This window comes from Portunus trituberculatus, chromosome 44 (assembly GCF_017591435.1).
Source record: "Portunus trituberculatus isolate SZX2019 chromosome 44, ASM1759143v1, whole genome shotgun sequence".
NCBI lineage: Eukaryota > Metazoa > Arthropoda > Malacostraca > Decapoda > Portunidae > Portunus > Portunus trituberculatus.
Genome location: NC_059298.1, coordinates 22,252,840 through 22,267,839, shown reverse-complemented (window position 1 = coordinate 22,267,839; position 15,000 = coordinate 22,252,840). Strand labels below are relative to the sequence as shown.

At 39.2% G+C, this 15,000-nt stretch overlaps 1 protein-coding gene across 2 annotated transcripts in view; it reads left to right on the top strand.

Annotated features, from left to right (window-relative positions):
* The window catches only part of LOC123518664 (exosome complex component RRP45A-like), a 15,059-nt gene extending 3,456 nt beyond the window's left edge, over positions 1-11,603 (top strand). The window contains exons 2-5 of one of the 2 annotated variants that reach the window (XM_045279607.1): positions 1,580-1,789; positions 2,960-3,196; positions 6,038-6,280; positions 10,977-11,603. In XM_045279607.1, coding sequence (XP_045135542.1) covers positions 1,616-1,789; positions 2,960-3,196; positions 6,038-6,280; positions 10,977-11,507 — 1,185 coding nt within the window. In that variant the 5' untranslated portion in view covers positions 1,580-1,615 and the 3' untranslated portion in view covers positions 11,508-11,603. The remainder of the gene's footprint in view (positions 1-1,579; positions 1,790-2,959; positions 3,197-6,037; positions 6,281-10,976) is intronic. The other variant, XM_045279608.1, reaches the window with a different exon arrangement.
* The last annotated feature ends 3,397 nt before the right edge of the window (positions 11,604-15,000 follow it).

The following is a 15,000-nucleotide window of genomic DNA, read 5'->3' as shown; positions in this document are numbered from 1 at the left end:
AGCTTTATTGCATTTATTGTTTCCTTTGCATATCTACCACTGAAATTTGACTTTTGTCCTCAATGCCAGGTTCATTTGTGAATAATGATCAGCTCACTGTTGTTAGAAATTACGTTGAGGGATCTATCTGTAAGCATGGTGTGTGCATTTATATTCAGAAAGATATTATTTATATACCTTGTAATATAAATGTTTCCAATGTATATGCTGTCCACTTGAAGGAATACATCATATATTTAATATCAGTATACAGGCCCCTTCTAACTCTCAACTGCAGGATTAGATGACTCCCTTACTATCCAGGGAGTCCTCTTCTAACCAGATTTCCTTGAACCTGTTTGGGGACCGACACCTCAGTGTTTTTTTTTTTTTTTTTTTTTTTTTTTTTTTTTTATACCATGTGGGTTTTTCACGGGAATTTATGGGCTAAATGGGATAGTTCTTGGGGGTACCTCCTATCTCAAAGCCCACCTGCTAGGAAACCGTTGCCCCGAGTGAGGAAGCCCAACTTACACTCAGACCATGGACAGGATTCGAACCCGTGCGCTTGGAGACCACTCGGACCCCAAAGCACACATGGTTCCATTGTACCATGGCGGCCCCAAACTTTGGCTGGGTTTGCCTCTTACATACATGTATTTTAAGAAATCAGCCAATATGCAGGCTGTATTTTGTAAGGCCTGAGGAAAGAGCTTAATTTTGAATCAGTCTCAGAAAGTGGCTCAGTACACTGGCTATGAGTGTGGATAGAAAATTTCACAGCAGTAGTGAAGCTTAGCCACCTCCAGTTCTCATGAGGGCTCCAGTGATGACGAAATACCAAAGGATCAATAAGATGGGTTAGGTTAGGTTTAAATAGGTTAAGTTAGATTTAGTTTGGTTAGCTTAGTTAGATTTGCTTAAGTTTAAAAAATTTTTGACAATTTTACTTATGTGATATTATTATGATTTGTTTTATATAGACCTTATTCTTCTATCAGAAATCTTTTATTTTCCAATTTTCCATGCCTGTGTGTTGAAGGGGGAGGGAACAGGAAAGCTAGGCATTTCCAACAAGTAAGCCTTGAAGTGGCTGCCAGGTGTCAATTTCCTGACATTGTCTTTGATACTGAGTGTATTACTGCATACAATGTTATTGACCCCATTTTTCCAATAAGTGTGGTAAAGCTCATAAATTGTCCATAATTTTTTTTCTGTTGCTTTACTAAAAGAAAAGAATTTTTACCAAATATACCTACAATTTTATGAAATTACAATAAAATTCTTCTCCTCAAATATAATTTATTATAGTTTTAGCAATTTTGAATACTTTCATCTCTCCTTTCTGTGTTAGAGGCTGGCTAATTGATGAAACTATAGAAACTACCATTTTTATATTACTGTATTTTGTATTTCAAACTAAAGAGTTATATGTTAAAGAAATTTAAAATGTATATATATTTTCACAAATGTTCAGGAACATGGCATAAACTGATATGTGGAATGTAATGAAAGATTTATCAAGAAACCACATGACATAATTATGTTAATGTAGCAAGTAATGTGCAAGTTAGTGGTTTGATCAAATTTTTGTTGACAGAAACAAAGATAAAAGTAATAGCAGAGCTCCAGAATCATGAGAGAGGTTCCCCTAAGCACATGTGAGAGGACCTCGCTGGTGTCTTCCATCTATGCAGGTCTTCGCTATGATCACAGAAAATTCATGGAAGTGCGGGACATCACACTTAACTTTGGCAAGGACTACGGCTCCTGCACTGCCACCCTTGGAGAGACCAGAGTGTTGGCACAGGTCAGCTGAAGAAATAAGTCATCTTGCACATCACACATTTGACATAAAATTCTACCCCTCTGTCTGCCAGAGTCAAAAGAATCATGGTTTAAAAAAATAGATATATAGAAATTTATCTTATTATTTTTAAGTCACTTTTTTATTCAAATTGATTTTTCATCTAGATTAATTTTCTTGTATTTGTTTTTAATAGAGTACATAAATTGAATTTTTATTTTTCATATTTTTTTTTACCCTCAGTATAACACTTCAATGATATTTAAGACCTTATATATAGTTAATTTTGATACAAATCGTGTTTGATTTTTTTTTAACCATCAATATAACACTTTTTCAATACATTATATTAAAATTTTATTTAAATCATTATTTATTTTTTGGTCTCAGTGTAGTGTAATACTTAAATTATTTTTTAAACTGTATACTATTTATTTTGATTGAAATAATTTTTTTTTCTCTGAGTATAACACTTGTATGATTTTTTATATACTATGTTTGATTTTTATTTGCCTAAATATAACATTTAATTGATTTTCTATCCAGTATGTTTGATTTGTATTTCAATCATGATTTTTACTCTTATTGTAACACTTTAATGATTTTTGATACAGTATATTTTATTTGTATTGAAATAACTTGTTTACTTTGGTTTAAACTAATTTAATCACTTTTTTATATGAAAGAGGAGGACTGGCCTAGGGCAACAAAATATAAATGAAAAGACCCACTCAGTTGCCAGTCTCCTCATAAAGCCAATAGAATTAGCTTAAATTGAATAATTTTTTTCAAATCAAACTAACTCTGTTATTTGTGTCTCGCTCTGCTTGTCAAGAAGTGAAGATACGTATCCTTATTAGATTGAGGACATCTTGATAAGTAGAGAGATGCAGATAACAGAGTTAGTTTAGTTTAGATTAATAGATGCTCTCTCTCTCTCTCTCTCTCTCTCTCTCTCTCTCTCTCTCTCTCTCTCTCTCTCTCTCTCTCTCTCTCTCTCTCTCTCTCTCTCTCTCTCTCTCTCTCTCTCTCTCTCTCTCTCTCTCTCTCTCTCTCTCTCTCTCTCTCTCTCTCTCTCTCTCTCTCTCTCTCTCTCTCTCTCTCTCTCTCTCTCTCTCTCTCTCTCATGTAGCTTTAATGATGATGGTGATGATCTAATGCTTTACTGGGCAGGTCACATGTGAAGTAGTGGAGCCTCGTCCCTCAAGACCAAATGAAGGAAAGCTGTCTATAGCAGTGCACCTTTCCCCCATGGCTGCACCACACTTGGAGCCAGGCCGCACTAATGACGTGGTCGATGAACTGCAGCAGATTCTTGATCGCAACATTAAAGAGTCTCGTTGCCTTGATTTAGAATCTCTCTGCATCCAAGCAGAGGAGAGTGTGTGGCAGCTGCGTCTGGATGTGACTGTGAGTAAAGTCACACATTGCTCACTCACTCTCTTGTTTCACACTCATCCATACCCCCACCACACACACACACATTATCATAATTTTGTTGTAGTAAGAAATCCCTCATTGTAGAATATCTCACCTATCATATAGGATTTCTTCTTACTGTATTTGATGGCTCATAAAATACACCCAGTTTTGGCAGACATTGAAATGAAAGAAAAAGATAAATGAGTAGATTTAACCCCTTCCTTACTGCAAGACTGTTTTGTTGCATGTGCTCCACATGCAGAAGTGACCTCGTGGTACTGCGCATTATGGTCGTGGTATGTGTGTACTACTGTATCACCAAGCCCTGAGTGCGGATTTTGCCTTTTTCAGTAGGGGAGTCGAGGAGTCGGCTACTTTTGGCTGGAGTTGGAGTCGGAGTCGGAGTCGGAGTCGGTAAAAATATGAGCGACTCCGACTCCTTTACGTGATAAATTTTTGAGTAAAGATTCCTCTTCATGGAGATTGGAGATTCCTACAAATTGGGAGAAATTGACTTTGTGGAAGATGTGTCCAATCAAGCACTACATATAAAGATAATTTTTATTAATTTATGATAATTATATAAACGTCAAGTACACTTTTATTATGGATTGACTCGAAAATATGTAAGTATTGATTCTCTTAACTTTCGTCTTTTTTGGGTGTGGCAACTAGCGGGCTTTTTGCTTAATCTTTTTCCTTGGCCGCCATCCCTCATGTAAAAAAAATAGACTATATCGTTGTACTGTAAAAAAAAAACGGAGTCGGAGTCAGTGTCGCAACCTTTAAATTTCCTGGAGTCAGAGTCGGTGTCGGAGTCGCAACATTTAAATTTACTGGAGTCGTAGTCGGAGTCGGAGTCGGACTTTTGAAAATCCGACTCAACACCTCTGTCCCACAAGGTGGCAACCTCCTGCCCAAACAAAAACAAACACTTGAGGTATTATTTTTAGCCACCCCTGCATCACAAGACCACTCCCCCCATTAGCCAATCAGTATTGTGGTTCATATTTCATACAGAAACTAAAGCCAATCATTAGTCTTTTGTTTGAAAGTATGAACTTCAGTTCTCTATTGTCTGCCTTGGAGAGACTTATATTTCACTTCTAGCTAGAGATGATGGCGTCTGCTTCCTTGTGTAGCAGTGATGATTATCTTAACTATGAGATAGATGGTGAGGATATACTGGAAGACTCTCCAGATGAGTATGATTTGGATTATGATCCTGGAAAAGAGATAGAATACAGTGAAACTGACAGTATTACTAGTGTAGAAACATTTTTGGCAAGTGTTGGCAAGTGACGGGGAGAAGTCTGGTGATGATTCTGCCTCAGGACTTCTTAGCCCCAGTGCATCATGTTTCACTCTTTTATCTGACCCATTTGCTGATAAGCAACCAGATGTGCTTCTTTCATTGAAACAGGAATTTACTTATGTGCATCCCTGTATTATTGCACACCATGAAAGGGATCCAATGTCTTTCCTTCAGTGCTTCAATTTTTTTTTTGGACAGTGACATTGTTTCATCACTAGGCATAAGGAGCATAGATACACAGGCAAGGGTGTTGTGGTATGGGGGAAAATGCTTTGTTTACATTAGCGGTGGTTGCGGTAAGGAATGAGTTAAGCTCTGAATATGAAGTAAAGAATTTCACCTAACATTTAAAGACTCACATGCATTTAGATCATTATTATTATTATCATCATCATCATCATCATTTTTGTTTAGCATCTGCATTTTCCCATTTAGGGTGGGGTTGGACAGGTGATGACTGCTTTCCATAACTGGTGATCTTGTGCCATATGTTCATCTATTCCCAACAGATTCATATCCTCCATCACACACTCCCTCCACCTCTTCTTTGGCCTTCCTACCAGCTATCGGCCTCCAACCCTCACCTCCTCCACCTTGCTCAACACCCCTCCTGCCGCTCTTCTCGTGTCTGAACCATCTCAGTTTTTTCTTGCTCAGCTCAACAGAGAGGTCTTTAACTCCACACATCTCCACTACCTCACTGCTGGACTTCCCATCTTGCCACCTCATTCCTGCCATGTATATCATCATCCTGTGTCACAGCTACATAGAATATCTGTCATTCTGTTTGTCAGTGCCCTTGTTTCTGCTCCATACATCCCTTAGATCCCAATATTTTGAATTTAAAAACTTTGATCTTTGCAAGTAGCTTACATATAAATCCTGTTGTGACTTGTGAGATGTAAACGTGTACTTGGCATATGGTGTCAACATTGACTGTGGGAATCAGAGACTACAGGACTAATAATTGTGATTTTTTTTTATCATAATTTTTTTTACATGTATGCAAGGTAAGAATGTTGAAAAATAGGTGCAATTTTAATTGCATGAAAGTGTGTCTTACCTCAAGGAGTAATAGCATCACACTGTAAAGAACACAGTGAAGCTTGTCTGTGTCAAAATCATGATTACTGATGTGTTTTGTTTTGGTTCATGCAATATGTGATGTATGGTCACTTGGGCAAATTCTTCCTGACTAGTGTCATTCTATGTGAATTACTGATAAGTATGATCTATTATATATTGTTACCTTGAAAGAAAGAGTTGTTTTGTGGTGTAGTACCAATCATCACTTTGTTTACATGTGCGAAGATGTCTGGGGTTTGATTTTAGAGCCTCTGTTGCCACAGACTTACCACCAGCTACTGCCTTAATGCTGAATTTTGGCCTCATGGGATGCAGGCTCTTTTCCTGAGACTTCTTTTGGAGAAAAGGTGTGTCTTATGACCCATCAAATACGGTATTTTGTGGTAAAAGTTTTGGGGATAGATTTAAAGCTCTCCCATAATCTACAGGTCCTCAACCATGCTGGCAACCTTGGAGATGCATGCAACCTGGCATCTGTGGCAGCACTGCGACACTTTCATCGGCCAGATGTGACAGTGGAGGCAGATGGACGGGTCACAGTTCACACCCTGGAGGAGCGTCAGCCAGTGCCTACATTCATGAGGAAAGTGCCAGTCTGCCTCACATATGCCTTCTTCATGGAGGGTGAGAAGTGTCATGTGGTGATGGATCCCACTGAACAGGAGGAGAGGGTAAGTGCAATGAATGACATGACCAACATAGCCATGATTTGGTAGTTTATGAAGCATGTTTTTATGGAAAATATTAGGCACACATGAATACACACTACTAAATTCACAAGAAGTGTTGGATCTCTGGATCTCTGAGTAGCAGAAATCCCGCTGATGGTTAGGTTGAATTCAGAATGTAGATGGTTTGCAGGATAAAACACTGGACTAGATAACAGACTTCTTAAGGAACAGAGAAACAAGAATAACAATTAAAGGTGAAAATTGCAACTGTGTAAAGTTATAAGTGAAGTTCTACAGAAGACAGTGCTGATCCCTGTAATGTTTCTTATATGTAATAATGACATGGTGGATGAGGTTTACGACACTAAGTTTTTTTGGGGCAGATGACACTGAAGTTATCGAAAAAGAGTGAAAAATAATACAGATTGTGAAATGTTACAGAAGGATTTGGTTAAGATATATGAGTGGAGTAGGAGGTGGGAAATGGAATTTAATGTAAATTGATAGAACTAGAGAAAAGCAATAAAGGACAAACAAGATCCCAGATTATAGGAGATAGAGTAATTAAGAAGAGTAAAGAAGAAAAAATTGGGAATCATAATAAGTCATAATTTATCGCCAGAAAAGCATATAAACAATATATTGTGAGAACCTATGAATTACTACTGACAAAAGATTAAGGGTGTATTTACACTAAGTGAATCGAATGGATTCAATTCATGAAGAATCATTTGAATTGAGTCATTTTGAATCTGCATAGTTCCAACTGGCTGATTCACACCATTCAGATGATTCAGCACCAAGGCAGCCTTCGGGAAATATGGATGTATAGCTTCTGCAGAATTAGCAGTGTTACGGTGGCTGAGGAAGCGTAGGCGCAAGCGTCTGCAACGAATATGGGTGCACACCATTAATTCTAGAAGACCTGAATTTGGGAGCTACGGACATTTGTTCCCAGATTTGTTCAATAATCCGGAGGGATTTTAGGATTTTTGTAAGATAACCACAGAACAATTTAAGATGTTGGTGGAGCCTGTCACCAACAAGAAGTACTAGGCCTACAGCAGAAGCCATGTCAGTTTGTGACACTCTGAGAGAATACTTTGTCTCACCAGGTGAAGCTGTCGAGTGGCAGGACAGAATGATCCACTGATACATACATTCACCACGGAAGAAATGGGCGCACCAGTTGATACCATATTATCACATCTAGTCTACTCTTTCTTTATGCTTAATGGTATATGGAGGATATTAAAACAAATACAGCTATGTTAATTCTATTATTTTGTCATATTAACTTTTACTTTGTGACATACCATACCATAGTATTTAGTGAACGAAATCAGAGGCACAGGGGTTAAAATAAGGAAGTTTATACCCTTTCCCCTCTTAGACTGGTGCCTGGCTGACAAGTGATTATGTTACAACATGCACGCATTTCAAAGGCTGACAATACATCCTATACAGTTGCCAAATGAAAATGTAAAACCATGTCTATAATGCTTTTTGTTGTCATTTGTTTTTAAAATATGCTGAATAATATTGTCTAGTAATTCGTGGGCTGCAGCAGTTCTTTCCAGCTATGGTTTAGTACAATACATGTACATGATTTTGGAGCACAGGATCACTGGGATCATATATTAACATGCTATTCTCTTACTAAATTGATTAGAACGCCCACTAGCATGGTGCTTACTCCTCAGCTGAATTGCCTTGACTGAGGAAAAAATAGGTCCAAACAATCATTGATTCTGAATTGCCATGAATTGGCATGGTTTGAATTGACTTGATTTGCCTGGTGTAATCGGTTATATTGAAACTCATGTGGCAAATCAACACAATTCATGAATCGTGTTGATTCTTCATGGATTGAATCAATTTGATTCGCGTGGTGTAAACACACCCTAAAAGGGTATTTACTAACATTCTTGAAAAGATTAGGGATATCCAGACTAAAATGTACTCCAGCTGTTTGGTCACCTCATTATAAGAAAAAATAAAAAGAAATATAGGAAGGATTTAAAAACCTACATCCTAAATGGTTCCAAGTTTGAGAGATTTGTCATATGAAGACAGACCAAAGAGATTAGAGCCTCCAACAGTACATCAGCAAAGAGAAAGAGGGCACCTGATTATTATATACAGGGCTTTGAAGGGAAAGGAACAAGTGAACAAAGGAAAACTTTTGTGTGGGACTCAAAAGACATAAGAGGACACACCATGAAATGGAAGAAGGCAGCATGTAGAAGAGATGTCAAGAAGTATGGCTTCCCAAATTGAAGCATAGAAATATGGAACAATCTAAATAAAACAACACATCAAGAAAGGAATATTCGTGAATTTAAAGCTAAGGTATATGTTGATATGGAAACTATAAATCAAGATGAATATAAAGTAGTAAATGTGTAGCAACAAATGTCCAAAATACACTGCTGGTCAGACTGGAAGGTGCGGTACCTGTGACATCCTGTAAAGGAGATTAATGACACAGAAAATATGTTTCAATGAGGGTATTCACCTAAACTAGTAATTGATAGGGTGCCCTCGTGCCTTCTTGACCTTTTGAGTTTCTTGGGAAGTGAATCACCCAGGTGGTGGAGATACTGAGCGTCAATATTGTCCCATATGTCCTGAATAGCAGCTTGGAGGCATGGGAGGGAGGAGGTATCTCTCCCCTTTAGCTTCATTTTTTATGTACACACAGAGATTTTTTATAGGGTTCAGGTCTGGCAAACTTGCGGGCCAAGGTTTTAAAAGGCTGATATTGCAGAAATCAAACTAGTCAACAATTAACTTTGCCGTATGGCACGGTGCACCATCTTGCATGAAGGTATCAGCATTGCATTTTTCCATACACTCATCTAACTCATCTAGAATTAGCTCAAAGTAGTTATTTTAGTTCATACGAACATTCTTAGGCAAAAACACTAATTTTTCAAGACCATAGTAAGAAAAACAACCCCACACCATCAAAGAATCTGGGTTTTACTGTGTGTGTTGTGTAGCGTGGATCGTGATGGTTACTACCGGGTCTGTGGTACACACGGTTTCTCTGGTTGTCTGTAATCTGAAAGCTTGCCTCATCTGACGAAAGTACTCTACGCCACTTACCTAAGTCCCAATCTTTGTGCTGAGACACAAACTGCTTGCCTACTGTTAAGGTAATCACGACTGAAGCAAGGTTTTGAAACTGCGTGGCAACTCCGCTATCCCATGTCGCCTTTCACATATCTCCTCACACTCCTTTCACTCACCCCATCCAGCACAGAGGGTTCCTAGCCTAAAGTTCTTTGCTGTGTATGCAAGGGTTGGCCTAAAGCTGTCTTTGAATAATGTTCAGAGTTCTTTGGCTCACACTGTGCTTACGCCCTTCAGGCTTGTAAGGTGGTGGTAAAACGTCTCTTCCTCCCTCACGATAAATTTTGGTCCAACGTTGAACAGTTCTGAGAGCTTTGCCAGTGTTCGCAGCAATTTCTTGATTTGACTTATTCTCCCTCACTAAGGCACAAATGACTGAGATTTGGGCCTTACTAATTAGTTTCCTAGGTCCCATAATAGGTAGTAACAGGGCACAATGGTAAGCTCACGCATCCACAAAAAGGGACCGTGAGGGGGGGTGAAAAAATTCAAATGCAAGCACATAAACTACAGGCGAATGTTGACTAAGGAAACATATCATCTACTTTGGTTACTAGAGCTGCAGAGTTGTCAGATAGCGACATACAGTGAATCCTGCTGTATGTTTAGGAGGTAAGAAGGGATGAATGAAATTTGGTCAGCCTGGAAGTCGTGGTCCCTTTTGCGCCTTCCGCTCTGACCAGCAGTGTAATGCCTTCAAGTATCTCAATGATCCACTTAATGAAATATGTACATTAGATATATACCACCACTTTGAGGGTCACACAGATGTGTTACCTGACTTCCCATAGTGTAAGAAGTATCAAATCATATAGAATTGAAGTTTAGTTTTAAAAGTTCTTTCCTGATTGAATAACTTAGACTCTTCAAGACCACATCTCTGAGAATTATTTCTTATGCCTTTTTCTTGTCACTATATATATGCACCTAACCATCCGTTATCACGCGAAATTGGTGCCTAAAAACCCGCGCGATAGCGGAAAACACAATAACGGAAGTGAAGAATGAATAGGAAATAAATAAATTGGTGCCTCAACCCAAACATTTTCCTAAAAAAACAGCTCTGAACAACAGAATACCATGTGCAAGACTGAGGGGTTGTGGTGGTGGTGGTGGTGGTGGTGGTGAGCAGAGTGACCAGAACCAATCAGCTCCCTTATTCAAATCACGTGATGTGAATACACAGCGATGATTGGCTGCTGGCTCCTCCTCCCCCTCCACCTCTTCCTCCTCCTCCTCCTCCCCCATCTAAACATTCTTCGGTGTTTGGTTGGGATATGGGTAGTACTACTACTTCTACTACTACCACTACAGGTGCACGATAATGACTTTCCAGATGCACTAAAACTGAATTTTGCAGATTTTCATAAGTGTGCGATAACGGAGGGTCAGGTGTATATATATATATATATATATATATATATATATATATATATATATATATATATATATATATATATATATATATATATATATTGTATGTTTAGTCCAATTATTTGATTACTTAGACTTTGTATGATGTGCCATGTTCTATTACTTAATTTTCCTCACATGGCAGGTGATGTGTGGCAGATTGGTGGTGGGACTCAACCCTCATGGAGAAATCACCTCACTGTTGTTCCCTGGAAGAGTGGTGATGGAGAAGCAGACTCTTCTCTCTTGTATCCGTAAAGCCTTTTCCAAGGCCAAGTCTGTGGCCGAGTCTGTACAGCAAGCTGTTGATGATGACTTAGCCAAGCGTAAAGCTGCCTTTGTTAAGCCTAGTGGATTTGTGGTTAAAAACTTGAGGTCAGATCCTGGCTACAACCGCTGGCTAGTTGATCAGAGAGTCAGTCAGAAAAGGCTGAAATTGGAGGATAATGAAGTACCCATGGAGGAAGAAATGTCAGACTCTCTTGAAGAATCCACGAAGCAGCCCGGAAACATTGGGGACAGTGACCACAAGCTTCAGATGACTCCATCAGATAGAAGCCCACACATGGAGATGGACGGTGATATGGCTGATGGTATTGAGGAGGAAGATGAGAATGATGATGATGGTGAAGAAGAAGATGTTAAGAGCAAACTTACTGCAAAAGACTTACTCTAAGGCAGTAAGCCAGATCATCATTGACTAGTATTTGAGAAAATAATGATATACATGCATTTGTTATTGCATTCATCATTAATAAAATGTTGAGCTTTACATTATCATATTATTTATCTGTATATTGAATAGTGACTTCATCATTAACAAGCTTTTATTGGAAGTTACATATTATCATTTATGCATATTTATTTCAGTATAGTTCCACAAACAAAGTGATCTGTCCATCTTATCCATGCTGACATAAAAACCAGTCATGAAGAAAAAGACCTTGGGGTGACAATTACCAATGACCTATCGCCAGAGAGACATATAAACAAAATAATTGGAGAAGTATTGAACTTATTGAGGAACATAAGAGTGGCGTTCGTATATTTAGATGAAGAAATGATGAAGAAAATAATTACTGCAATGATAAGACCGAGGCTTGAATATGCAACAATACATTGGGCTCCGAACTTAAAGAAACACATAAGGAAACTAGAGAAAGTACAGAGGGCTGCAACAAAAATGGTGCCTGACTTAAGAGATTTGACTTATGAAGACAGACTGAAAAGAATGCAACTTCCGACCCTGGAAAACAGAAGAAAGGGAGACCTGATAGCAATATACAGAGTGATGATTGGCATGGAAAAAATGGATAGGGAAGATCTGTGTATGTGGAATGAAAGAATGTCGAGAGGGCATGGGAAAAAACTAAAATGGCCACTTATAGGAGAGATGTGAAAAATATAGCTTCCCTCATAGAAGGGTGGAAGCATGGAATAGTTTAGGCGTGGAAGTGGTCAGCAAGGAATATTCATGATTTTAAGAAAAAGCTGGACATTAATAGATATGGAGACGGGACAACACGAGCATAGCTCTTTTCCCGTATGTTACAATTAGGTAAATACAATTAGGTAAATACACACACACACACACACACACACACACACACACACACACACACACACACACACACACACACACACACACACACACACACACACACACACACACACACACACACACACACACACACACACACACACACACGCCTAACCTAACCTAACCTAGGACAGTCTCATATTATACAAAGCTGAGTGATTGAGAACTAAAAGAGATGTTATGGCAAGATCAATAAGCTGAATTAGAAAAGGTTGCCACTGCTGTGCCCTGAGCTTCTCTCCCAGGTTTTGTTTAGTGATAGTCACTAGAGTTTCTGTGTATTACAAGATTTACATACAACAAACTCTCTCTGACCCACTCAGGGACTGATATCTAAGTGTGCCTTTTTGTTTAATTGTTTTTGTTAACCTTGGCGTGATTTCCGCCTCTAAGATAAAAAAAAAAAAAAAAAAACGAAGATAAAACTGAGCAACCAAATAACTGAAGTACGTCACAGGGAAACTGTTGGGAAAGAAAATGTAGACTGTGTACCTAAGATGTATAAGGAGAAAATGCTAGGTGTTGTTTGGCAAGTAGGCTAATTATTGTCATAAAAGTGGTGAAAATTAGGAATGGATGAAGTGTCAACATTGGTATTGAGTAGTAAGAGATATAAAAGCAAGAGCTGGTATTGATTTGATGGAGCAGAACTGTAGGTTATTAATTTAAGTCCTATGCAATGTCTCCTGATGACATTGTGTTTGCAAAGAATAAAAGAGATTTAGAAAAAATTGTTATTTGTTAAAAGAACAAGTCAAAAGTACAAATATAAAAAAAGAAGAAATGTTATTGAATCTAAAATGAGGAAAAAAAAAAATTTTGCATGGACAAATAATTGAAGTTGGTGAATTTCAGTGAATTGCAATAGACGTAATGTATCAAACCTGTACAACCCTGGATGCATATATAAAAAATATTGTTGCTGTGGCCTTGGTAGTGATGATGACAGTGGCAATGCTGATGATTGGCAATGTTTTTTTTTTACAGTAAGGCCTATAGCGCCTGTAGGCACACTTGAAGAGTGTATGGGAAGCGCTGTTTAGCTTCTGCCCATTAGTGGCTTAGGCAATTTTATTTATAGTGGTACCCATATTAGGGCCCATATCACCGTCCAAGCTCATCTTTACTGTAACCACTTAGAACCAAGGTATCATGGTGATATCTAGGTAACTTTAAACCACTCGACAAATGGCAAAGTATACGTGGTGGGATTCGAACGTATGCATGGACGTCTGCCCGATCCCACGCTCACCACCTTATCCAGTATGCCACCACCTCCCGCTGTGGGTGGCTGCAAGTGGGACTTGTCATGCAGACAGGAAGTGGCAGGTGGATGGGCAGACCATGGTAATTGGCTCACTGATGAGCCAGTTATCATGAGTCCAACCCGACTTGCGGAGTTCTGTAGCTGCAGTCACTCAGTTCATCTTCAGTCCAGCCCCATTTAAGACAGACAGCAGAAGTAACGTTGCTGTTGCTGCTGATCTGCCGCCACCTAGCCACTATCTCATTACCGCCACACTCTTGCTGCTTCTCTGTTGCCACTTGTATTGTTTAGTACTGTTAAGTATTCTAGTACCGTAAGTACTTGGTAATTGTGCTATGTATATTTTTAAATTCCATGCAAGTAAATCTAGGATTTGTGCCTCTCTGTGTCTGTGTGAGTCAGCCAGTAACCATGATGTGGCCTGGTGAGTGCGGTGGTAACTATGTTCATGCCTCGCTCTTCACTAGCCAATGGATCTACACCTTTATCTTTCCATGTGGGTTGCTGCCTTGGTCTCCTGTATAGCCACTGGTAAATGGTCAACTTCCTGTCATGGCTGTGGAGGCTGTAAGGATGGGTGTCATAACAGTTGGTGTGAGGAGTTCAGGATACAAGCTGTGAAGTTTTAGTTAGTGGAGTTGCCAGGCATGAATGTACCATAGCTGACTGAGAGTCAAGAGGTAGTAAAATGCTAGAAGACAGTGACCAGGGATGGAAAAAAAACTGGAAAATTTTATCACTGGGTTGGCATAGGAAATATGTGAAATGAGACAGGAGACAAGTGAAGTGGCTCAGAAAATTAACAAAATGGCACATGAAACAAGTGAAATGGAACTGGATATGAGTGGAGTGGCACTGAAAATGGACTTAATGTGGGAGGAGATGCAATTAGCAGTGGGGGAAGCAAGACAGTTCACAATGGAACATTGTAAGCAGCTTTGATGTGACCTGTTAGAGGAGCTGGTGAGAGTGAAACAAGAGTGCTAAGGATGCACTGAGGCCATTGAGACCAAGGTGGAAGAAGTGAAGGAGGAGATGACAAAACTGCAGCACTCTCCTGAGAAGCAGTCTGTTGGCATGTGGGGGGTGGCCTGATTGTCCTGAGCCAGCAGGGCAGAGTCGTCCCTACATATACTCAGAATCTGGGGACCTGGACTTCTGTGGCTATACAGGTGGAAGAGCACAGTCAATGCATCCATGGTAAGTGCCGCCTGAAGATGCCCTATCACCCCACCACACTCTCCACTGCCACCTCCCTCCATTGCTGTCTCTCTCCAGTTTACAGGTGGATCACCTGTCCTG